Source organism: Phocoena phocoena, chromosome 20 (genome assembly GCF_963924675.1).
Source record: "Phocoena phocoena chromosome 20, mPhoPho1.1, whole genome shotgun sequence".
Classification (NCBI taxonomy): Eukaryota; Metazoa; Chordata; class Mammalia; order Artiodactyla; family Phocoenidae; genus Phocoena; species Phocoena phocoena.
In genome coordinates this window covers 15,656,935-15,676,068 of record NC_089238.1, presented here as the reverse complement: position 1 = coordinate 15,676,068, position 19,134 = coordinate 15,656,935, and the positions used below count along the sequence as shown (strand labels likewise).

At 49.8% G+C, this 19,134-nt stretch overlaps 1 protein-coding gene across 1 annotated transcript; it reads right to left on the bottom strand.

Annotated features, from left to right (window-relative positions):
* Positions 1-1,779: 1,779 nt before the first annotated feature.
* NPHS1 (NPHS1 adhesion molecule, nephrin) lies at positions 1,780-19,117 on the bottom strand. The gene is made up of 29 exons (XM_065898342.1): positions 18,979-19,117; positions 18,656-18,871; positions 18,457-18,579; positions 18,122-18,250; positions 17,390-17,471; positions 16,901-17,004; positions 16,590-16,717; positions 16,331-16,502; positions 15,986-16,143; positions 15,575-15,719; positions 15,348-15,472; positions 13,965-14,151; positions 13,610-13,739; positions 13,288-13,460; positions 12,731-12,871; positions 12,500-12,640; positions 11,872-11,993; positions 10,714-10,885; positions 10,462-10,618; positions 10,215-10,366; positions 8,732-8,843; positions 8,467-8,648; positions 6,814-6,870; positions 4,998-5,117; positions 4,833-4,857; positions 4,650-4,725; positions 4,401-4,494; positions 4,200-4,315; positions 1,780-1,911 (listed from the first exon to the last, which is right to left on the bottom strand). Exons 1-29 carry the CDS (start codon positions 19,115-19,117, stop codon positions 1,780-1,782), a joined length of 3,810 nt encoding a protein of 1,269 aa, XP_065754414.1.
* Between the last annotated feature and the right edge of the window lie 17 nt (positions 19,118-19,134).

Genomic DNA, 19,134 nt, shown 5'->3' with positions numbered 1-19,134 from the left:
TTCTCTGACTAGGAATTGAACCTGCGCCCTCAGCAGTGAATGCGCAGAGTCCTAACCACTGGGAAGCCAGGGAATACCCTGTAGTTTTCTTCTTTGAACAGGAAAAATATACAATTAGAAAAATTCTATTCTTAGGAATGGAGTATTTTTTTAATTAAAGGGAAATCAGTTGGACTCCAATGTATTTGTGTATTCAAGTGCTGTGGTATAAAAACTTATTTTAGCCTATGCTGATAAAAAATAATATGTGGACAAACATTTGTGGGTTTTTAAAAAAAATTTATTTATTTATTTGGCTGTGCCAGGTCTTAGTTGCGGCACGCGGGATCTTTGTTGCGGCATGCGAACTCTTAGTTGTGGCCTGCGGGATCTAGTTCCCTGACCAGAGATCGAACTCAGGCCCCCTGCATTGGGAGCACAGAGTCTTAGCCACTGGACCACCAGGGAAGTCCCTGGACAAACATTTGAACTAAACAGTTTTGACAATATGATTAATAAAATAGAACTGGGGGCCTAAAGAAAGATTATTCCTAACTATACTCTGTTCTCCATGGAAATAGACAGCTTCTCAGTTATCTTTTCCTGCTTTTCAGTACAAAAAAAATAAGAGACTAATAGGAACCTGCTGTATAAAAAAATAAATAAAATTAAAAAATATAAGAATTCTCTTGCTGAGCTGCTTTATTATAGTGCCTTTTTAAAATAAATTTATTTATTTTATTATTTATTTATTATTTTTGGTTGTGTTGGGTCTTTGTTGCTGCGTGCAGGCTTCTTATTGCGGTGGCTTCTCTTGTTGTGGAGCACGGGCTCTAGGTGTGTGGGCTTCAGTTGTTGTGGCTCGTGGGCTCTAGAGCGCAGGCTCAGTAGTTGTGGCGCACGGGCTTAGGTGCTCCGCGGCATGTGGGATCTTCCTGGACCAGGACTTGAACCCATGTCTCCTGCATTGGGGGGCGGATTCTCAACCACTGCACCACCAGGGAAGCCCCAGGGAAGCCCCTATGGTGCCTGTTTTTAAAGTCACTTTTGTTGAGGTGTAATTTATGTACCATAAAATGCAACCATCTTAAGTGTAGAGTTCAGTGAGTTTTGACAAATCTATACATTCATATAACTACCACCACAGTCATCATAAAGAACATTTCTATCACCCCCTCAAAAATTTCCTCATACTCTTTTTTCGTCAGTTCCTTCCCATGGCCCCAAGCAACCACTAATCTGGCTCTGTCACTGTAGATTACCTTTGCCTGTTCTAGAATTTCTATAAGCGAAATCACATAGCATGTATAATTTTGTGTCCAGCTTGTTTCAATAAAGGCTGTTTATTTTCTATAGAGTCTATTTATGTTTACATGTGTGTCATAGTTTATACATTGTGTTGTAGATAACTATGGAAAAGCATAAACCAAGCTATTTCGGATGCAGTTGAACTCAAAATGAACTGAGTTTTTAACATGTCTTTTCCCACTTCTGAAATGTTTACTTTAAAAAGCATGAAGACCCTCAGACTACCTTTTCATTATTGAGATGTCTTTTACAATTCATGTGTCCCTATGGAGAACTCTAAATCCAACCCCAGGAGGAGGCTTGTTTATACTTTGACACCAGCTTGAACCATCTTCTGTCACTTACACACACCCCTCCACTTCCCTTTCTGAAAAAGTCCAGTCCCTTTGTGTCCAATGGAGATCACTTAACAAGCTCAGCCTAGGCTGGAATAAAAAGGACAATTGGGATATTATGTCTTGCAGGTGTAGGAAAAGGGTGTTGAGAAACCTCTCACACCAGCTGTCCCCTCAGCTCAAAGGGTAGAGCATCAGGTTCCATAGGGTCCAAATCTCCTGCCACCTGATCATAGATTCCTCTTGCATCTTCATACCTGTCTTCAGGCCAGTAGAGGTCACAGGAGCCCTGACAAGCAAAGGTGGAGTTAGAACCATAGAGAGATGCTCTGTGTGTCATCATTGCAGCTCTGGGGGATACAACCTCCTGCTCTATTTCATAGAAAAAAATGTTTTAGCTTCTAATTATGGGGGAAATTCCAACATAAACAAAGAGGAGAGTGATTATTATGTACCCCCGTGAGCCCATCACTTAGTTTCAACAATATCAACCTTTGGTCAATCTTTATTTATCTATATCTCTATCTTCTCATCCCCCACCCCACCCCCAACTGGATTATTTTTAAGCAAGTCCAAGATATCTTGTGATTTACTGTCAAAAAAGTAATTTAAATGTCAGACATGTGAAACTTTTAGTTAGCCCACGATATCAGATATGGGAATTGTGGAATGTGAGTCTTGATTCTGTCAGTCTTATGAAGGTCCAAAACATTCCCTCATCAAATGAGAAGAGATAAAAGACCATGTAGGGTGGTCGCTACTGGGGTTGTGCTTTCCCTAGATTTGGGAAAATGGTTCTTTTTGATCAGCAAACTTTAGAGCAGACTTGCCCACGGGCCAAATATGGCCCACTGTATTTTTTTATTGCCTAAGAATAGTTTTACATTTTTTAATTGTTGGGAAAATATCAAAAAAGAATGATACTTGTGACATGTGAAAATTATATTAATTTCAAATTTCAGTGCCCCAAAATGAAGTTTTATTGGAACTTAGCCACAATTGTTTGTTTATCTATTGTCTATTGCTGTTTTTATGGCAGAGTGAGTAGTTTCTAGAAAGACACTATTTCCTGCAAAGCCCCAAATATTTACTATCTGCCCCTTTTCAGAAAGTGTGCAGACTGCATCTGTGCTTTAGAGGGCTCGTGTGGTTCAGCACCATGGACAGCATTGTGCACTTTATCTCCACCTTTGTGGGGAGAACAGTTCCCCACCTGGACAAAGTTACAGAGGGAAATCTTTGGCCCACTGTAGCCAGAGCATTCGTCAAGGCCACACAGAAAGTAGGGGTTCTGCCCCACCTCCCTTACTGTGAGGCAGTAGGTGGGGCTTAGTTTGTGGCCAAGGTCCCTGTCAGCTGCTTTTGCCTGCCTGGCCACAATCTTCATTTCCCTCTGTGCTCTCCATCCCTCTCCCACGCTCAGCCCAGTGGATTGAATGGTGCTGGCCCCTACTCCCTGATGCCATGGGTGGGCACTGATTCAGACTTGTCCAATTAGCATATTCTACTCCCCACTTCAGTGGTTCAGCAATGAGTATGAGCAAAACTAAGCCAATAAGTACCTGCGTTGGGGCTTTGGAGCTACTGAAAAAGAGGCATTCCCTTTATCTGAAGGTTTCTAGAGGCATTCCCTTTATTTGAAGGTTTCTAGAGGCATTCCCTTTATTTGAAGGTTTCTAGAGGCATTCCCTTTATCTGAAGGTTTCTAGAGGCATTCCCTTTACCTGAAGGTTTCTAGAGGCATTCCCTTTATCTGAAGGTTTCTAGAGGCATTCCCTTTATCTGAAGGTTTCTAGAGGCATTCCCTTTATTTGAAGGTTTCTAGAGGCATTCCCTTTATTTGAAGGTTTCTAGAGGCATTCCCTTTATCTGAAGGTTTCTAGAGGCATTCCCTTTATTTGAAGGTTTCCAATCTAATAGGATACAAACCTGAATTTGTTAGGGACATCTTTAGAGAGGAAATTCTGGATGGGCCTGAAGACATTTCTATCCCTTGACTTTTCCATTGAGTAGGCCAAAAAATTATTTCTCTATATCTCTCTGCTTAACCAGTATGGTGGAGACGGCTAATTATCCAACCAAATACATACCTTCCTCCTTCCACAGTAACAGAATTGTAGTAGGGGATATAGCTGCCAAATAGGCTGCATTTCTCAAACTCCTTTGCAGTTAGGTATGACCATGTCCGTATTCTCACCAGTGGAATAAAAGCAGAATGCACCATTTCTGGGCCTGTACCATGAGTCAGGGTTGTGCCTCTACCATGCTCTCTTTTTCCCTTTCCCACCAGTTGAAACCCCCAGGGAACTGTCCCATCCATGTAAACTTGGTCAACTTACTAGAGGATAGCAGAGGAACACAACAGAAAGAACTTGGGTTCCAGAATAATTGCATGCAGCAGGGCCACTCACCTCTGACTGCTATGTGAGAAAGAAATAGACTGTCTCGTTTAGGCCGCTGGATTATGGCCAAGGCCTCTTTGCTACAGCAGCTGGCTTACCCTAATTAATACAAGCAGTAGGAGGTGGGTTTCTAGCACTGGCCAAGAAATATTTCTGCTGATACAAATCTCCTCACCATTGGTACTTCATCGTAGAGGGGTCCCCAGGCCCCAGACGGGGCGTACAGTCTTTCCAGCTCATCATACACGTGCCCAGGAAAAGCCATATTTTCCTCCTTAAGACCTGTGACACCTGGAAGGGAGAGATGATCAGGACACCAGGTCCAGATGTCAGGGTTACTTATGGGGGGGGGGGTTCCGCTGTGCTCACCACTCACCGCGGGGATAAGACACCTCCTCCAGCGTGGGGGGAAGCTGGGGTCTGAAGTCCCTCATGGAGTGGTAATATGGCTCTACATCTGTTGTGCTAACCTGTCAATGCCCCCCCCAATAAAAACAGATAAAGTCTTTTCCATCCTTTGACTCCATCATTCCTGGAAAGGGCAATGATTAACGTGAAGCTAACAGTGGAATTTTAGTCACTGTCGATTCCCTGTCAGGGGGGTGTCAGGACCACCCCCACTCACCATGGAGCTTCGAGTGTCACGGTCTCCAGTCCACTGGCTCTCCTCGTATTCGTTCCTGACTCGGTCTTCCTCCGACCTTCCAGGATGGAGGCATGGGGGCAGCTGGGTGTTGACCCGCTGACAGCTGTCTCCCTCAAACCTCCTCCCCCAGAGGCTTCCTTACAGAAAAATATACCCACTTACCCTGCCTCTGTCTTCTCTGAGATGCCTGAGGGAAGTAGGGAAAAAAAGGGTCAGAAACATGCTCCTGGAGCCCACTTGGCCCTGGGATACCTTCAATATGCAGCCAACCCAGGGCTCCCATCACCCTTGGGCCTCCGTCCCGGCAGGGGAAAGGTCCCTCCTCACCCTCAGCAAGACGCTTCAGTCTCCGCTGCCAGAGGAATCCCCCGACACAGGAGGCGTTAGAAAGCAGCAGAAGACCCCCAACAGCAAACAGCACAGGCAGCAGGGGCAGCCTTGAGGGTCCTGTGGGGACAATTGGTTTTAGACTTCAATTGGGGTTCTCTGGAAAAGCCTGTCCCTGACCAAGCAAAGTCCTCCTCCTAGGTCAGGAAAGCAGATGGGCAGGGGTTTCCATGTCCACTCCTTTTGCCACCCCAGGGAAGGTGGCTCCTTTCTCAACTCAGGCCATTAGCAGTGGGTCCTACCTTTGCCCAAGCCCCTTGTATGGACTCAAGCAGGAACTTCAGCTCTTTAGCTGGGCATTCAAGACCTTCTGTGATCTGGCCTCTTTCCATGTCCCCACTCTTGTTCACCAACTACTGACCCTCCAGCCACACAAAACTAACAACTGGCTGTTTCCAGAATCACTGAGACAAACCCACACTTCTAAGCTTTCGAATAGTCAAGTGCCTGTCTTTAAATGTCCTTTCATCTCAAGCAAACTTCTCTTCTCCCTTCAAACTCCGTCTCGAATGACTTCCTCTTTGCACAAACTTCCATCCCAGACAATATCAGAATCCCCTGCTATATCCCTGAGGACAGGACTAAGTCCCTCTCAGCAGACATCTGCTTAGCACTCATTTCCCCACCTTCTGCTAACAGGACTCATTTTCCTTTGACGGTGGTTACTCCCTGCTCTCCTCAGTCTGGATGGCTCCCCAGGACTCCGTGAAGGACACGTGGCCTGACCTGGCCAATAAGAGCACCCATCCCTCTTCCCACGGTGATCAGTTCAGAGACTGGCATTTAACCTAAGGTGGATTTTTGCAAGAACATCTAGGACACTCTTCTGCTAGCTGCTAAGAAGTGAAATAAAAGCTGAAGGTGTGGGAGGATTTCTTTGCCTTCTTAAGAGAAGAATCCGAGAAGGAAGTCATCAGAGTTGAAGGCAAAGTTGAGAGAGTGAGAAACTGATCCTTGGTGAAAATTTTGAGCACCTGAATCCAGGCACACTAAGAGGTTTCAATTTCATGAGCCAAGCCATTCTTTTTATTGTCAACAACAGCTGAATTTCTGTCACTTGCAACCTTCTCAGACTCTAAAGGGGATTATTTGCAAAAATGATCATAATTGTCTCCCTATATGCGTACCCTTGAGATTTTCCCTTCCACACTGACTCTGAATTGAGCCATGTCACTTGCTTCAGCCAGTGAGACAGAATCAGAAGCTTGAAGAGTGCCTGTAAGTTGGAACTTGCCCCTTCCTGCTGCTCTTGGGATTCCAGTGACCACCTCCATGTGAACAAGCCAAGGAGACACATGCGGCCCACTTACCTCCATTGTCCCAACCAAGAGCCAGATTGTCAGACGTGCAAGGAGGGGCCCCCCTAGACCAACCAGTCCCAGCAGAGCTGCTACATGACTATAGCCCAGACCAGAACTGTTCAGCCACTCATAGAATCACAAGAAATAATGTTTGTTGCTGTAAGTGTGCATATTTGGAGTGGTTTGTTATGCGGCAAAAGCCAACTGACACAGGCTCTGCACAGGGCATGGAATCAGCCAGTTTTTCGTTTTGCTTTGTTTTTCAGAACTAAACTGAATTAGGAAGAGAGAAAATTTATCACATCCAGGTAAGAGGAAGAGCTAAGGATATGAGTGAGGGCCTACAGGGCAGACCTAAGTCTTAAAAGGCTGTGGCCACAAGGAAGAGGAGGTGGGGTTAGAGACCAGAACGTTTTTTCCGGGAGAGAGAGGGTGTTTGGGGATTGAGGACTTGCCTGCGGGCTGCTCTGTGGGCAGCTGGTAGTCAGGTTCTCCAGAAGGTTGGTCTAGACCTGGGAGGTGAATATAGAGAATGCAAATTAATACCATTAATCTGAGACAAGCCTTAAATATTTCTCAGCCTCCTATTAAGCTTTGCAACCCATTTTGAGACTCATGGGAACTAATTTATGACTTTTTAGGAATATTTCAAAGAGAACTGGAAACTGCTGATGATAATGACAATACTATTAATAGCCATTCTAATGCTAATAATAAAAAAAATAATAATAAATTATTGATGAGTGCTTTATGGCGTGGAAGGTTCTTTTAACCTGAATTGTCAAATTTGGGGATTAATCAAAAAAGATGCTGTGTTCTCAGGATGCCTTAATAGAGATATAAGTTCTAGAGCAAGGGAGGTAAGTATAGTACTACTTTATGCTTTAGTGCTTAAAGGGAAAACTGGAATGGAGGTGGGGGGAAGGGGAGGGAAGATTGTAGGGATGGGAAAGAGTCCTTACTTCCAGGAGGAAAAAGGCTGCTCTGTCAGGAAGGGAAAAACAGAAAAAGGGAGCTTTCATGGGGCAAAGTAAACAGAAGGTGAGCAGGGGGCATTTCGTTAAATTAGCATCTACATAGCACTTACTTTGTACAGGGCCCTGTTCTAAGAGTTTTAGATATATTTTATTTAATCCTCACAACTGTCTAAGATAGACCTTATTTTCAGAAACTGAGATACAGAGGCTGGAGATACGCCTTATCTTTAGAGCCTGAGGCTCAAAGATTATACTGAGTCTTAAGTGACTTGCCTAAGGTCTCACATCTAGGAAGTTGCAGAGCTGGGACTTGAACCCAGGTTTGTCTGAACCAGGCTCTGTGTGATTAGCCACTACACTGTAGTGTCTACCAGACTCAAAATGTTCTCAGTCATATAAGAATTTATCCGTGTCATCAAGTTGCTGAATTTATTGACATAAAATTGTTTGTAATACTTCCTAATTTCCTTTAATGTCTGTAGGATCAGTGGTAATGTCCCCCCTTTCATTCCTGATATTGGTTAAGTGGTGTCTTCTCTCTTTTTTGCCTTGATTAGCTTTGTAAACATTATTGATCTTTTCAACAAGTCAGCTTTTGGTTTCATTGATTTTTCTTTATTGTCTTTTGATTTTCTAGTTCATCAATTTCTGCTCTTTATTATTTCCTTCCTTCTGTCTACTTTGGATTTGGATTTAATTTGTCTTTGTTTTTCTAGTTTCTTAAGATGGAAACTTAGAGAGACAATTTGAAGTCTTCTTTAAAAAATCTAATATGAGCACTTAATGCTATAAATTTCTTGCTAAGTACTGCTTTAGCTGCACCCTACAATTTTCATGTTTTCATTTTAATTCACTTCAAATTCTCTTATAATTTCCCTTGTGTCATCAATCACATTCCAACAGTAGAGTCTAGTGGCAAAAACTAGTCTTTGGAGTTCATCTGCCTGAGTTTAAATCTGAATTGAACTACTTCTCTGTAGTTCCCTCCACCTGTGCGAGCTTTGACTGTTTAACCTCTCTGGGCCTCAGTTTCTCCAACTGCAAAAAGGGAATAATAGTATTGACTTCACTATACCACCCTATAAGTTCTCTGAGGAATTTTGCAACCTGCCCAAGAATGTCCCTTCCCACCTGGAGTGGTGACTGAGATCTGGGACCCTTTGTCAGCTATTCCACTGTCGCCCAGGGCATTGCTGGCCAGCAACCAGACCCTGTATCGTGTAGAAGGCTGCAGCCCAGTCAGTGTGAAGGTGGTGGCCTGGGGTGGTAGGACATTCATGTAGAGGAACCCTGGAGTCCCCAGAGCCTCATACCTGCATGAAAGGGAGGGCAGTCATTCAGGGAGGTGCCCCAGTCCTATTGGCTACCACCCCTTCCTGCCATGACAGGGACCCACCTGACTTGGAAACTTTGTGGCAAGCCCCCATCAAAGCCAGGCTTCCACTCCAGCCCCACCGAGTATGGGGTCATGCTCACGACCTTCAATCCCAATGGCGGATCAGGGCGGCCTTTGAGGTAAGGGATGGGGGACATAGTCAGAGGGTACAGAAGGATTCTGAAAGATTCCTTCCAGATTCCTTAAGCATGATTTTAAATATACAGTCGATTCTCATTACTCATGGTGGTCATGTTCTCTAAAATCACTGTGAACCCTCAGCGAGCAAATACCAAACCATTGCTTCTAGGGGAAATGCAGGCGTAGATTCCCATGAGGCTCTAGTCACATTTTCATCAACCAATTAATACATGATCTTGTGTTATGCATGTTTCTGCTTAAAGACATCTTATTTAATATATCTTGTTGATTCATTAACATTGAACTCACAGCCAGTGGTGCTATAACTCACACCTGAACGAAGCTTATCCAAAACAAGTATTTTCTCCAAATGGCACAGCACAGGCTTCTTGAGCTTAGGAATACCAGACAGCACTTTAGTGCTGTGCTTGGGGGCCATTTTATTTAGCACAATCACTAACAAAAAGCACAAAGGTGCAAAATATGAGAGCTGTAAGAAAGCAGAGTGTTGTCTTGCTCCACCGCAGCCGAGAATGTACTCATTGGTGACTCAGAGTTTTCACCCGCTCTGTACAGTCCCCTGAATGTCTGAGAGAGCAGCATGAGTATTGATTTGAGGGTTATGAATAAATTTTAGCAGGCAAACGTGCAAATACAGGCTCCACAGATATGGAGGATTGACTGTATAATATATGTTTCTTGTAGTGGATTTTTGTGCCTATCTCATATCCACTGCCCTCATTTCTTCTGGTTACAGAACCCTGAATATCCGTTGGAGAACCACTCGCCCACGTTCTCAGGCCACGTGCTTCTGATGGAAGTGGCTCCACTCCTTGTAGGATGGACATGTGACTAGGCCTAGCCAACAGGAGCAACAATCAGATCAGGTTGTCTTCCCCTCACCACCTGATTGGATCAGGGATGGGCTGGGAGCCAAGTGGAACCAATGGATCTTAATTCTAGTACTTTCACACCACTGTTAGGAAGCCTTACTTTACTGTAAAGCTTCTCATAGTGGTTGTTAGATGTCTAACAGACATCTCACAATAAGGCCAACACAGAGAAAAGCGGTCCTGAGAGGTGGGGAGTTCTTGATGACGGCTGAACCTAGATCCAGCAACTCCTGAAAATCTACTTTTCAGTTACTTGGGCCAATAAGAAACCCCCTCCATTTTTTCCTTTGTTGTGGGTTTCCCTAAAAATCCAGTCTCCACTGGGATTTCGGGGCAGGCAAAAACTCCATCCTCGTTCCTAAACACTTCTCAGGTTTCAGGAACACTGCCATTCTGAGAGCAACCAGAGACTTGGGGATTGACCTAGGGGAGCACCCTCCCAACACCCTCAGAGCCCCCTCCCACCATACTGATGCTGACGAGTTGAATATCGGTGTGGTCCGAGCCAAGGGGGTTGGTGGCTGTGCACGTGAAGAGGGCATAGTCCTGGGCTGCGGACACGTTGGCAATGGTCAGGAGGCTGCTGTGGACACCACTCTGGTGGTATGTGTGCTCTGTGTACCTGGAGAGGAGGTGTGGCAGGGACTCAGGGAGGGTGATTGGGGCTGGGGGATCAAAGTTAGGGCTGGACTGTTACCTGGCTGGGCCTGGGCTCACCTGGGATCCTGGAGATCCAGAGGGACCCCATTTTTGGTCCAAGTGAAGACGATATTGGGGACACCTCGGGCACGACAGTGGAGGGTGGCAGAACTAGTGCTGTCTCCAGCTGCAGCCACTTTAGTTAGAGGAGAGGGATGCTCCACGTGGGGGGCAACTAGAGGGGTTGGAGGTCAACATGAGGTGTATGGAAGGACATGATATGTGGATTTAGTGGCAGGCGTTGACGTTAGGGCTTTGGTTGTTACTCACATCTAACAACAAGACGGACCAGCCCTCTGGCTGGAGGTGCCACCCCATTGTCCACAATGCACTGGTAAGCACCAGCCTGGGTCAACTTGGCATGGTGAATCCGAAGACGCCCTGTGGACCCCTTTGATATCTTCTCCATGTCATCCAGGCTCTGGTCCTCCTCCTCTTCTCCCTGGAGGCACAAGACTCAGGAGATGGTCCCCAAATCTGGCCCCAGCTCCATTATCCTCCAAACTGGGTCCCCTCTGTAGCCTCATTCTCCCAGCCACAATCACCCTTTCTAGCAAAGAAAAAATTTCTGTTGTCATCCACCCATGCACCCATCCATCCATTTATCCAAACATTCATGCATGGATCCATCCATTCATCCGTCAATCCATCCAACCACTCACCCAACCATTTATTCAACCATTCATGCTTGGAACCATCTACCTGCCCACCCATCCATCCATGTATTTAACCATCCTACCCATCAACCTCCCATTCCATCCATTCATCCATTCACCCATTCATTCATCCAACCATCTGTCTTCCTTCTACCTGCCCATTCACCCTTCCATCTCTCAACCCATCCACCCCATCTATTTCCTCATAGACACACACACCAATAAATACATGCATCTGTTCATCAATGCATCTAGCTACCTATTTATCTATCTCTCCATCTCTCCATCGACTTGTGCACTCACCCATCCATCCATCCATCCATTTACCCATTATCCTTCCACAGACATCTTTTCCACTGATGGTGTATCTATCCATCCATCTACTCTCTAGTCTAATCTACTCATTTCTCTCATTCAATCATCTAACTGCCCATTTATTGATCCATTTATCCAGTCATTCACTTGTTCATTTGTCCATCTGTTCTTCCATCCACTCATTCATCCATCCACCTATTCATCCACCCATCTACCTATCCATCCACCCATCTACCTATCCATCCATATATCCACCCACCTGCCCACCCACTCACCTGGTTATTTATTTACACATCCACCCATCCATCTGCCATTCAACAGTTATTTCTTGGAGCATGCCCGGACAAGTACATAGTTATAGAAGGTCATGTAGACGTGACCCCTCCTCCCAAGGAACCCACAGTCAAGAAATCACATCCCCCCAGGCCCCTCCATTTACCAAAGGTTGGATCCTCACCAGCCTCTCCCAGTTGAACATCTCAGGAAGGATGGGATTGGCATCAACAGTGCAGACTATGTCTACAGAGCCCCCAATATTCACTTCAGTAGGGTCTTGGAGAGCTCGGATGATGGGAGCATCTAGGGAAGGGAGGAGCTTGGGGAAGGCACTTGGGCCCAGACAGGCCATGGTGGAAGAGGGCCCCAGGTGGGTGAGGTGTCTTAGAGGTGCCCGAGAAAGTCATGGGTGGGATAAAGTCTGCCTTGAGAGTAAAGTTCTCAAGGTTAATGAGGTTGTCCCCACCCTTTACTATACCACCGTAGTGACAAGGGTAGGTGCGGTGGACTTCCAGAATTGTGTGGCAGTGGGGCTTCCACAGTGGGCTTGGCTTCCTGATGGGAGTAGGTGGGCAGAGATTCTACATAGGGTCTCTCTAGTGGGCAGATTTCCCGAAGTGGATGTGGCTCCATCACAGTGGGGGCTCCCAGAGTGGGAGGCTTCCAGGATGGGTGAAAATCCCTGGGTGGGTGGAGCTTCCACAATGAGGAGACTCCACAGTGGGCAAGATTCCCTGGGTGGGTGTGGTTTCCATGGTGGGCGGGGCTCCCAAAGCTCCCTAGTTGCCTAGGGTGACGAGGGGGCTCACAGTGTACGTCCAGCCTCACGAGAGCTTCAGCGGTGCCCTCTGAGTTCTGGCAGTGCAGCTGGTAGAGGCCATCGTCAGCGCGGGTCACGTTCCATAGTTGCAGAGCTCCACCAGACAGGATACGGTGCCGGGGGCCGCCAGCTGGGGGAAGTAAAGGTTGAGGGGCTTACCAGACCCTCCCGTCCCGGAGTCCCGGAGACCTGCGCTTCTCTTCATTCCCCTTCCCTGTACCTGGGCTGAGGCGGTAGCCGCGGAAGGTCCAGTTGAAGGCCTCCGGGGCGGGGTTGGCAGACACGGACACGGGTAGCAGTGCCTCGCCCTGCTCCACCGCGGTCACCATAAGCACCTGCTCACCCAGGAACTCTGGAGGGTCTGCGGAGGAGGCGCCGCTGGGAGTCAAGATTGTTAAGATTCGGATCCGGGGAGGATTTGAGATCAGGTGCAGGCATGAAATGTTAAAGTCGAGATCATGACTAGATTTTAAGGTTGTGGACAAGGTAGCAATTAAGTTCAGAGCTGAGATGGGGGTTAGGTTCAGGAGAAGCCAGAGTCAGCTTTAAGGATGGAAAGAGGGTTCGGGATGGGGGTGATGGTCAGGGGTAAGGATAGAGGACAAAAGGCAGGATGGGGGTTGGGCAGGATAGGAGCTGGTGCAGGGACAGGTGTGAGGATAAAGGTCAGGAAAGTTTCCAATTTTAGGATGGAAGTCAAAGACAGTATCAAGATGAAGACCCACGTAGTATAGGGTCAGGAGGGAATCAAGAGGGATGCCACGCCTGCGTACATACACAACACGTTGAGGCGGTAGAACGCGCTCACGGTTTCCCGTAGCTCGGTGCTGTGGGCACGGCAGGTCACGCGGTGGCCGTGGTCGCGGGATGACATTCTCAGAAGGACGCTCCTAGCGGCAGCGGAGCCTTTGAATGGAGCACTCCGGGGCGTGGCGGCCACACCCTCCAGCCTGTGGACCGGGCAGGGAGTAGGACCAGAGCCAGAGTCTGGGTACTGCGCAGGGTACTGGACAGAACGGCAAGTCGGGCGGGGGCGGGATTCTGACTGTCAAGGAGCGTGGCCAGAACCAGGGAGCGATGGGGCCACTCGCACTCTCACCTCTCCCCCTCCTTGTCCCACGACAAGTTGACCGGAGGGTTGCTGCTAACGCTGACGCACGTCAAGTTTAAGGCATCCCCGGGGCGCAGCGCTGACGCGTTGGCCAGGATCGTCACATTAGTTGGGGGGACTTCGAGAACCGGTGGGAAGAGCGAGGCTCAGAGGTGAGGAGGGGGCCCGGCCTGCTTCCGCCTGGCAGTGACCCAGGCCCCGCCCAGCCCCGAGCGCGCCGGGGCTCTGCGGCATTCACCCCTCCCCCAGCCGCCCCCCATCCCCAAGCCACCAGCCACGGCTCCGGCTCAGTTCCCCGCCGCGGCCCAGCCCTCGCCCCCAGCCCGGCCGTGCGCCCCCTCACACTGCACCACAAGCTGCGTGGACGCGCTGAGCTGGCCGGCTTTGCACGTGAACTTGGCCTGGTTGTCCGACGGACCGGTGATCAGTACCAGTTCTCGGGAGAAGGTGCTCCCGGACTTCTCCAGACTTCCCAGCTGCACCCGCCGTGGCTCCTGGGGCGGCCGCGGCTCGGTCACTGTGCGCGAGTCCTGAGGGCCGAGACTGACTGGGGGACGGCGGGTAGCCCTGCCATTCCCCGCGAGACGCCCCACTGGGTTGGCTGCCAGCCCAGATAAAGCTTTTGTGTGATGAGGAAAAGGCGCCCCCTTCCGTGGGCACCAGCTAGGGTAGAGGAATGGGGACTGGAACTGAGCACATCCTACCGGAATCTCTCCCACCGACTGGGCCCCCGGAGCCCCGAGATTTTGCTGTCTGATTCCGCCTCCAGTCCCACGCCTCACCACCCCCGCCCCCCGCCTCCTCTGCTCTCTGGATGCCCTTGGCCGACCCTCAGCCCCACTCCTCAAAATTCATTCCAGCTATGTTTACCAGACACCCTACGCCAGGAAACTCCCTTGGAATTCCCAAACCTTTCCCAGAATTCCTTCACTTTTGCCTATCCTTAGTTCTTTTTCTTAAACTCCCCACCTTCCTCAAAGATTTCCTTTGATCTTTCCCTTAATTCCATTGGCTGGTCACAAATTTCTAAATCCTTCCCCAATATTCTCTTATTATCCTAATCTTTTACTAGAATCCTTTGTATTGTCCCAATTCGTGGTATTTCTCCAAAATTCCATCCAATTAAATGGAATTCAATTTCGTTCCTATAATGCCTAGTCTTTCCCCCAGAATTTCCACTAGATTCCTAATTTCCCAAAAGTCTCCCAGAATTCTGCCAGCATTTTAAAATTTTAATGGAATTTCATTTTCTTACCCCCAAGTCCCAAGAATTCAATTTAATATTAATGGATTTTTCAAATGTGCTGGAGAATTACTAGTCTTTCCCCCAAAATTTCTAGGCTTTGCCCACCATTGTCTTTGTTTCTGGAATTCTTAGTCGTTCCCTAAAATTCCTGCCATTTCACCTGAATTCCAAGATTTCACCAGAATTTCCTTTAATTTTAATGAAATTAATTGCCTTTTCTCTAGAATTCCCAATCCGGATCCAGAATTCTTTCTTTTATTCTAGAATTCTCACTGTTTTCCCAGAATTTCCTCACTTTTTCTAAGGTCGCATTTAATTCTCATGGCGTTTGTCTTTTCCAATTCCCTGCCGAAACTCAAAATCTCCAGTATTTTTCAAGAAATTCAGGTTTCCCAAGATTTCCCAAGAGGACGAGAGAAGGGGCTTCATCTTTCCCCCACATTCCCGGCCACCCCACAACAACCCTTGCTTGGCACCAACCTTGTACCAGGTGAGGGAAGGGTCTGGATTGCCTCCAATGGCCAAACATACCAGCCTCACCCGGGTCCCAGCCCGGAGACGCTGCCCCTCTGGGGGGCCCTCAATCCATAGCTTCTGGGCAGGATCTGTGGGGAGAGCCAGGAAGAGTGGATTTTCTCTCCCAGCTGGGGCCTGAGGGTGGGGGTCTCTAAGGCATGGGGCACCCCCGGGTGATGGTGGAGCCTCACATTTCACATTCAGGGCCAGTGACTTCTTGAAGGTCTCCTTCGTGAAGGCCTCACTAAAGGCCTCACATGTGAGGGTCAGACCATTGTCCTCCCGTCGCGCCAGGAATGTCAGGTTAGACATGGAGATGTAGCCACCATGCAGGCCCTGGCAGGGAGCAAGCTTCAGACTGGGGGAGTAGGGCACCCCCATCCATGGTACCAGTGACTTGGGTCCACCCCAGACCCCAGCAGGGACACATGAATCATCTCCACCCTCTCCTCTGTTAGACCCAGGAGGCCCTGGGCCCCAGTCCATGCTTGCTCCCCAGGCACCAAGGCATCCAAGCCGCCAGACCCCTCCTCTCCCAGATCCAGGAGTTGTGCCCTCAGCTCCCTCCTCCCTCAGACCCAGGAGCCCGGCCCCCGCCTCACATCAATGACCGTCTCCTCTGTGGACAGCAGCTGCCGCCAGCCCAGCCACCATCGCAGTAGGACCCTTGGGCGACTGGACTTGGTGATGCAGGAGAGTGTCACGTTCTTGTTCTCAGACTGGGATGCAGATCCCAGGATGGTAATGGCACTGGGGGGAACTGCAGGGATGACGGACAGAGGAGAGACACTAAGCTGGGCTGCATGGCTCACAGATGAGCCCAGACAGAGAGGAGACTGGGGACAGATGATGAGGTTTTTGGCATCAGACAGGCATGATTTGGGGGCACAGACAGATGGTTCTCTGGGGCACAGACTGACAGATGGGCAGCTGGCCCCGGGACTCACAGGTGACTTGCAGCGTGACCCCGCGTTCCTGGATCCCTGTAGATACGCTGTTGTAGGCCTCGCAGCTGAGCCTTGCCCCATGGTCTTCCGGCCTCACGATCATCACTAACATACTGCGGGCCACTGCCTGAGTGTGCTCTGTGCCCCAGGCTGTGGACACTGGCTGGCCGTTCTGGAGACAGGGACAGGCCTGGCCAGCTCAGCGCCGGCTCCTGGCCCTCGCCCCTTCCCCCATCTCCAGACCTGCCTCTGCCCTCACCTTCAGCCACTGCAGCGTGGCTAGCGGATTCCCCCCTCGGGCCATGCACAGCAGCTCCAAGTTCTGCCCTGCCCTCGCGTGCCCCTCGTCCAGGCCTGGCCACTCGATGACAGGGGGTCCTGGGGGGACTGGGGAACAGCAGTCACGGGCCTGGGGACCCCATGCATTCTTTCCAGGCCCCACAACCTGCCTCTGAACCCCTATGTTTCCCCCTTGAGAGTCTGAGCCTTCCATAATCCCTGTGCTCCCCGGGCCCCCCAATTCCTGCTCCCCATTCTTAGTGCCAACAGTTGACTCAGTTCCCCACTTACACAGAACATTCATGGTGATTGAAGCCTTGATAGGGGTGTCCAAAGCTGGGCTGGACCCCTCACAGACCAGTAACTGCCCGTTATCTGAGCTCTGGGGTGTCACCCTGGGGTGGGAAGTGGGGGTTCTAAAGTCAGAGTCATCATCTGAAATTTGGGCAGTCAAGGTGAAGAGGTGGGCATGCCAGCTCCCCACACCTGGCCTAAGTCTCTATGATGATTTCCTTTAGGATTTAGATAGAGTTCTATGGAAGAGGTTTCAGGGTCAACAGCGAGAACTGGGGTCCCAGAGGCCCACACCTGGCCAAAACCTTTGTACTTGATCCTCTGGAACTGGGATTCCATGAAGAAATTTTAGAGTGTCAGGGTGAAGAATTGGGTCCCGGATGTTCCTACCTGACCCAAGTTTCCATGCTTGAGCCCCTAGGATATGGGGTTTTCATGCAAAAATTTGGGGATCCGTCTGCAGGGAGGGCACCCCAATTTCCATACCTGGCTGTGGCCTCCGTGGTGAAGAGTTTCTCCTGGGATCCCTCATTCACATTAGCAGAGATGTCAGAAATTGTTTGTCCACCTTAGGGTAACAAGAAGGCTGCAGGGGTGCCAGGTTTCCCCCAAGGTAGATCCTGGGGAGCATGGCCTGGAATTCCTCAGGGTGGACATACAACCCCTCCCTCCTGGTTCTGGAGGAAAAACACTATATCCATTCCCTCCACACATTCCAGCCTCCCTGAATCCTGGAGTCCTCACTCAGGACTGAGTCCTGGCCTGGGCCTCACCCCTCCTCTCTTTTTTTTTTTTTTTTTGGCTACGCCATCTGGCTTGCAGGGACCCTAGTTCCCTAACCAGAGATCAAAGCCATGCCCCCTGCAGTGGAAGTGCGGAGTCCTAACCACTGGACCGCCAGGGAAGTCCCTCTCCCCTCCCCTCCTTGCTGGGCTGTATTACCCACCCCCATCACCTCAGCTTCTCGTTGCTGCACCAGAAGGACACCCGTATCTCTATCTGGAGCTTCGGCCTCTCCCCTGAGCCCCGGCCTAGCAGTCCTGTGAACTCCTTGGTACCTTTCCTGGATGTCCCCTCCCATCCACTGGGTCCCACAGTGGCCTCAGCATCTCCCCAGGCCTGTTCCTGCATCCCATCTCAGGAGAACCCTGGGCAGGGACACATCCCCTCCCCACTCCAGGGGCTTCCCGCTGCCCCCGTCAGTTCACCCACACTCACTCAGAAGGAAGGTGATGTCAGGTGCTGGCTTTGCATCCCCAGACACACAGCTGACCATGTACTCCTGCCCAGCTACCCACGTGACCGTGCTCCCTGCCTCGGGGGTCAGCTGAAGCACCTTGGGGGGCACTGGTGAGAAAGGGTCTGGGATAAGCCAGAAGCACCCAGAAGGATATGAGGATTTGGGCTTCGTGTCTCATTGCTCAGGAAATGAGTTCTGCACCCTGGGTCTAAGGAAGGGGGTGGTGGGGAACTGGGGGCTTGGACTCCTGGACCCTGGAGCTGGCGAGGGTGGAAGTCCAGACTCATGGGTCCTGGAGGTCTCTCACCCGTACCCAGGATGGAGAGGATCACTCTGGGCGACACGAGCTCAGGACCTGTTTCCGAGCGGCTGACCTGGCACTCATACCCTGCATCGTCGCTGAGGTCACATGCTTCAATATGCAGGTGGAATTCACCTGCGGGGAGGACCCCAGATCAGGGCCGCGGTCAGCCTCTGCTGGTAGCTCAGAATCTCAGGCTCTTGTCCCTTACCTTTCGTAGGGTCCCCTTGCAGGCGATACCGTGGGAAACTGGGGATCCTAGGATCGGGGCCTAGGAGCAGCCCATCTTTGGCCCATTGGACTGTACTGCCAGGGGCGCTGACCCCACACCACAGCTCAGCGGCAGCCCCCTCCACCACCGTCAAGTTTTCAGGCAGAGCCCAGAAGCCTCGCGGGGCTGAGGCAGGGACTGGCACCTGGGCCAGGCCTGGGGACACAGAGGTATCAGTAGGAGAGGGCAGAGGGTCTGCCTGGAGAATGTGGGTGGAAAATGAGGGCCACCTGGCTCTGGTCACCGGCCAGGATCCCACTCACCTGTCATCAGCAGCCCCAAGAGGAGCAGCGACGTCCTGATGGGGAGCCTCAGAGCCAGCCCAGGTCCTCTGCCTGTGGCTCCCACAGGGACCACTGCCCGCCTCCTGCGTCTGCCTCTGTCTTTCTCTGGGTTTTCCATGTCTCCGTCTCTTACTT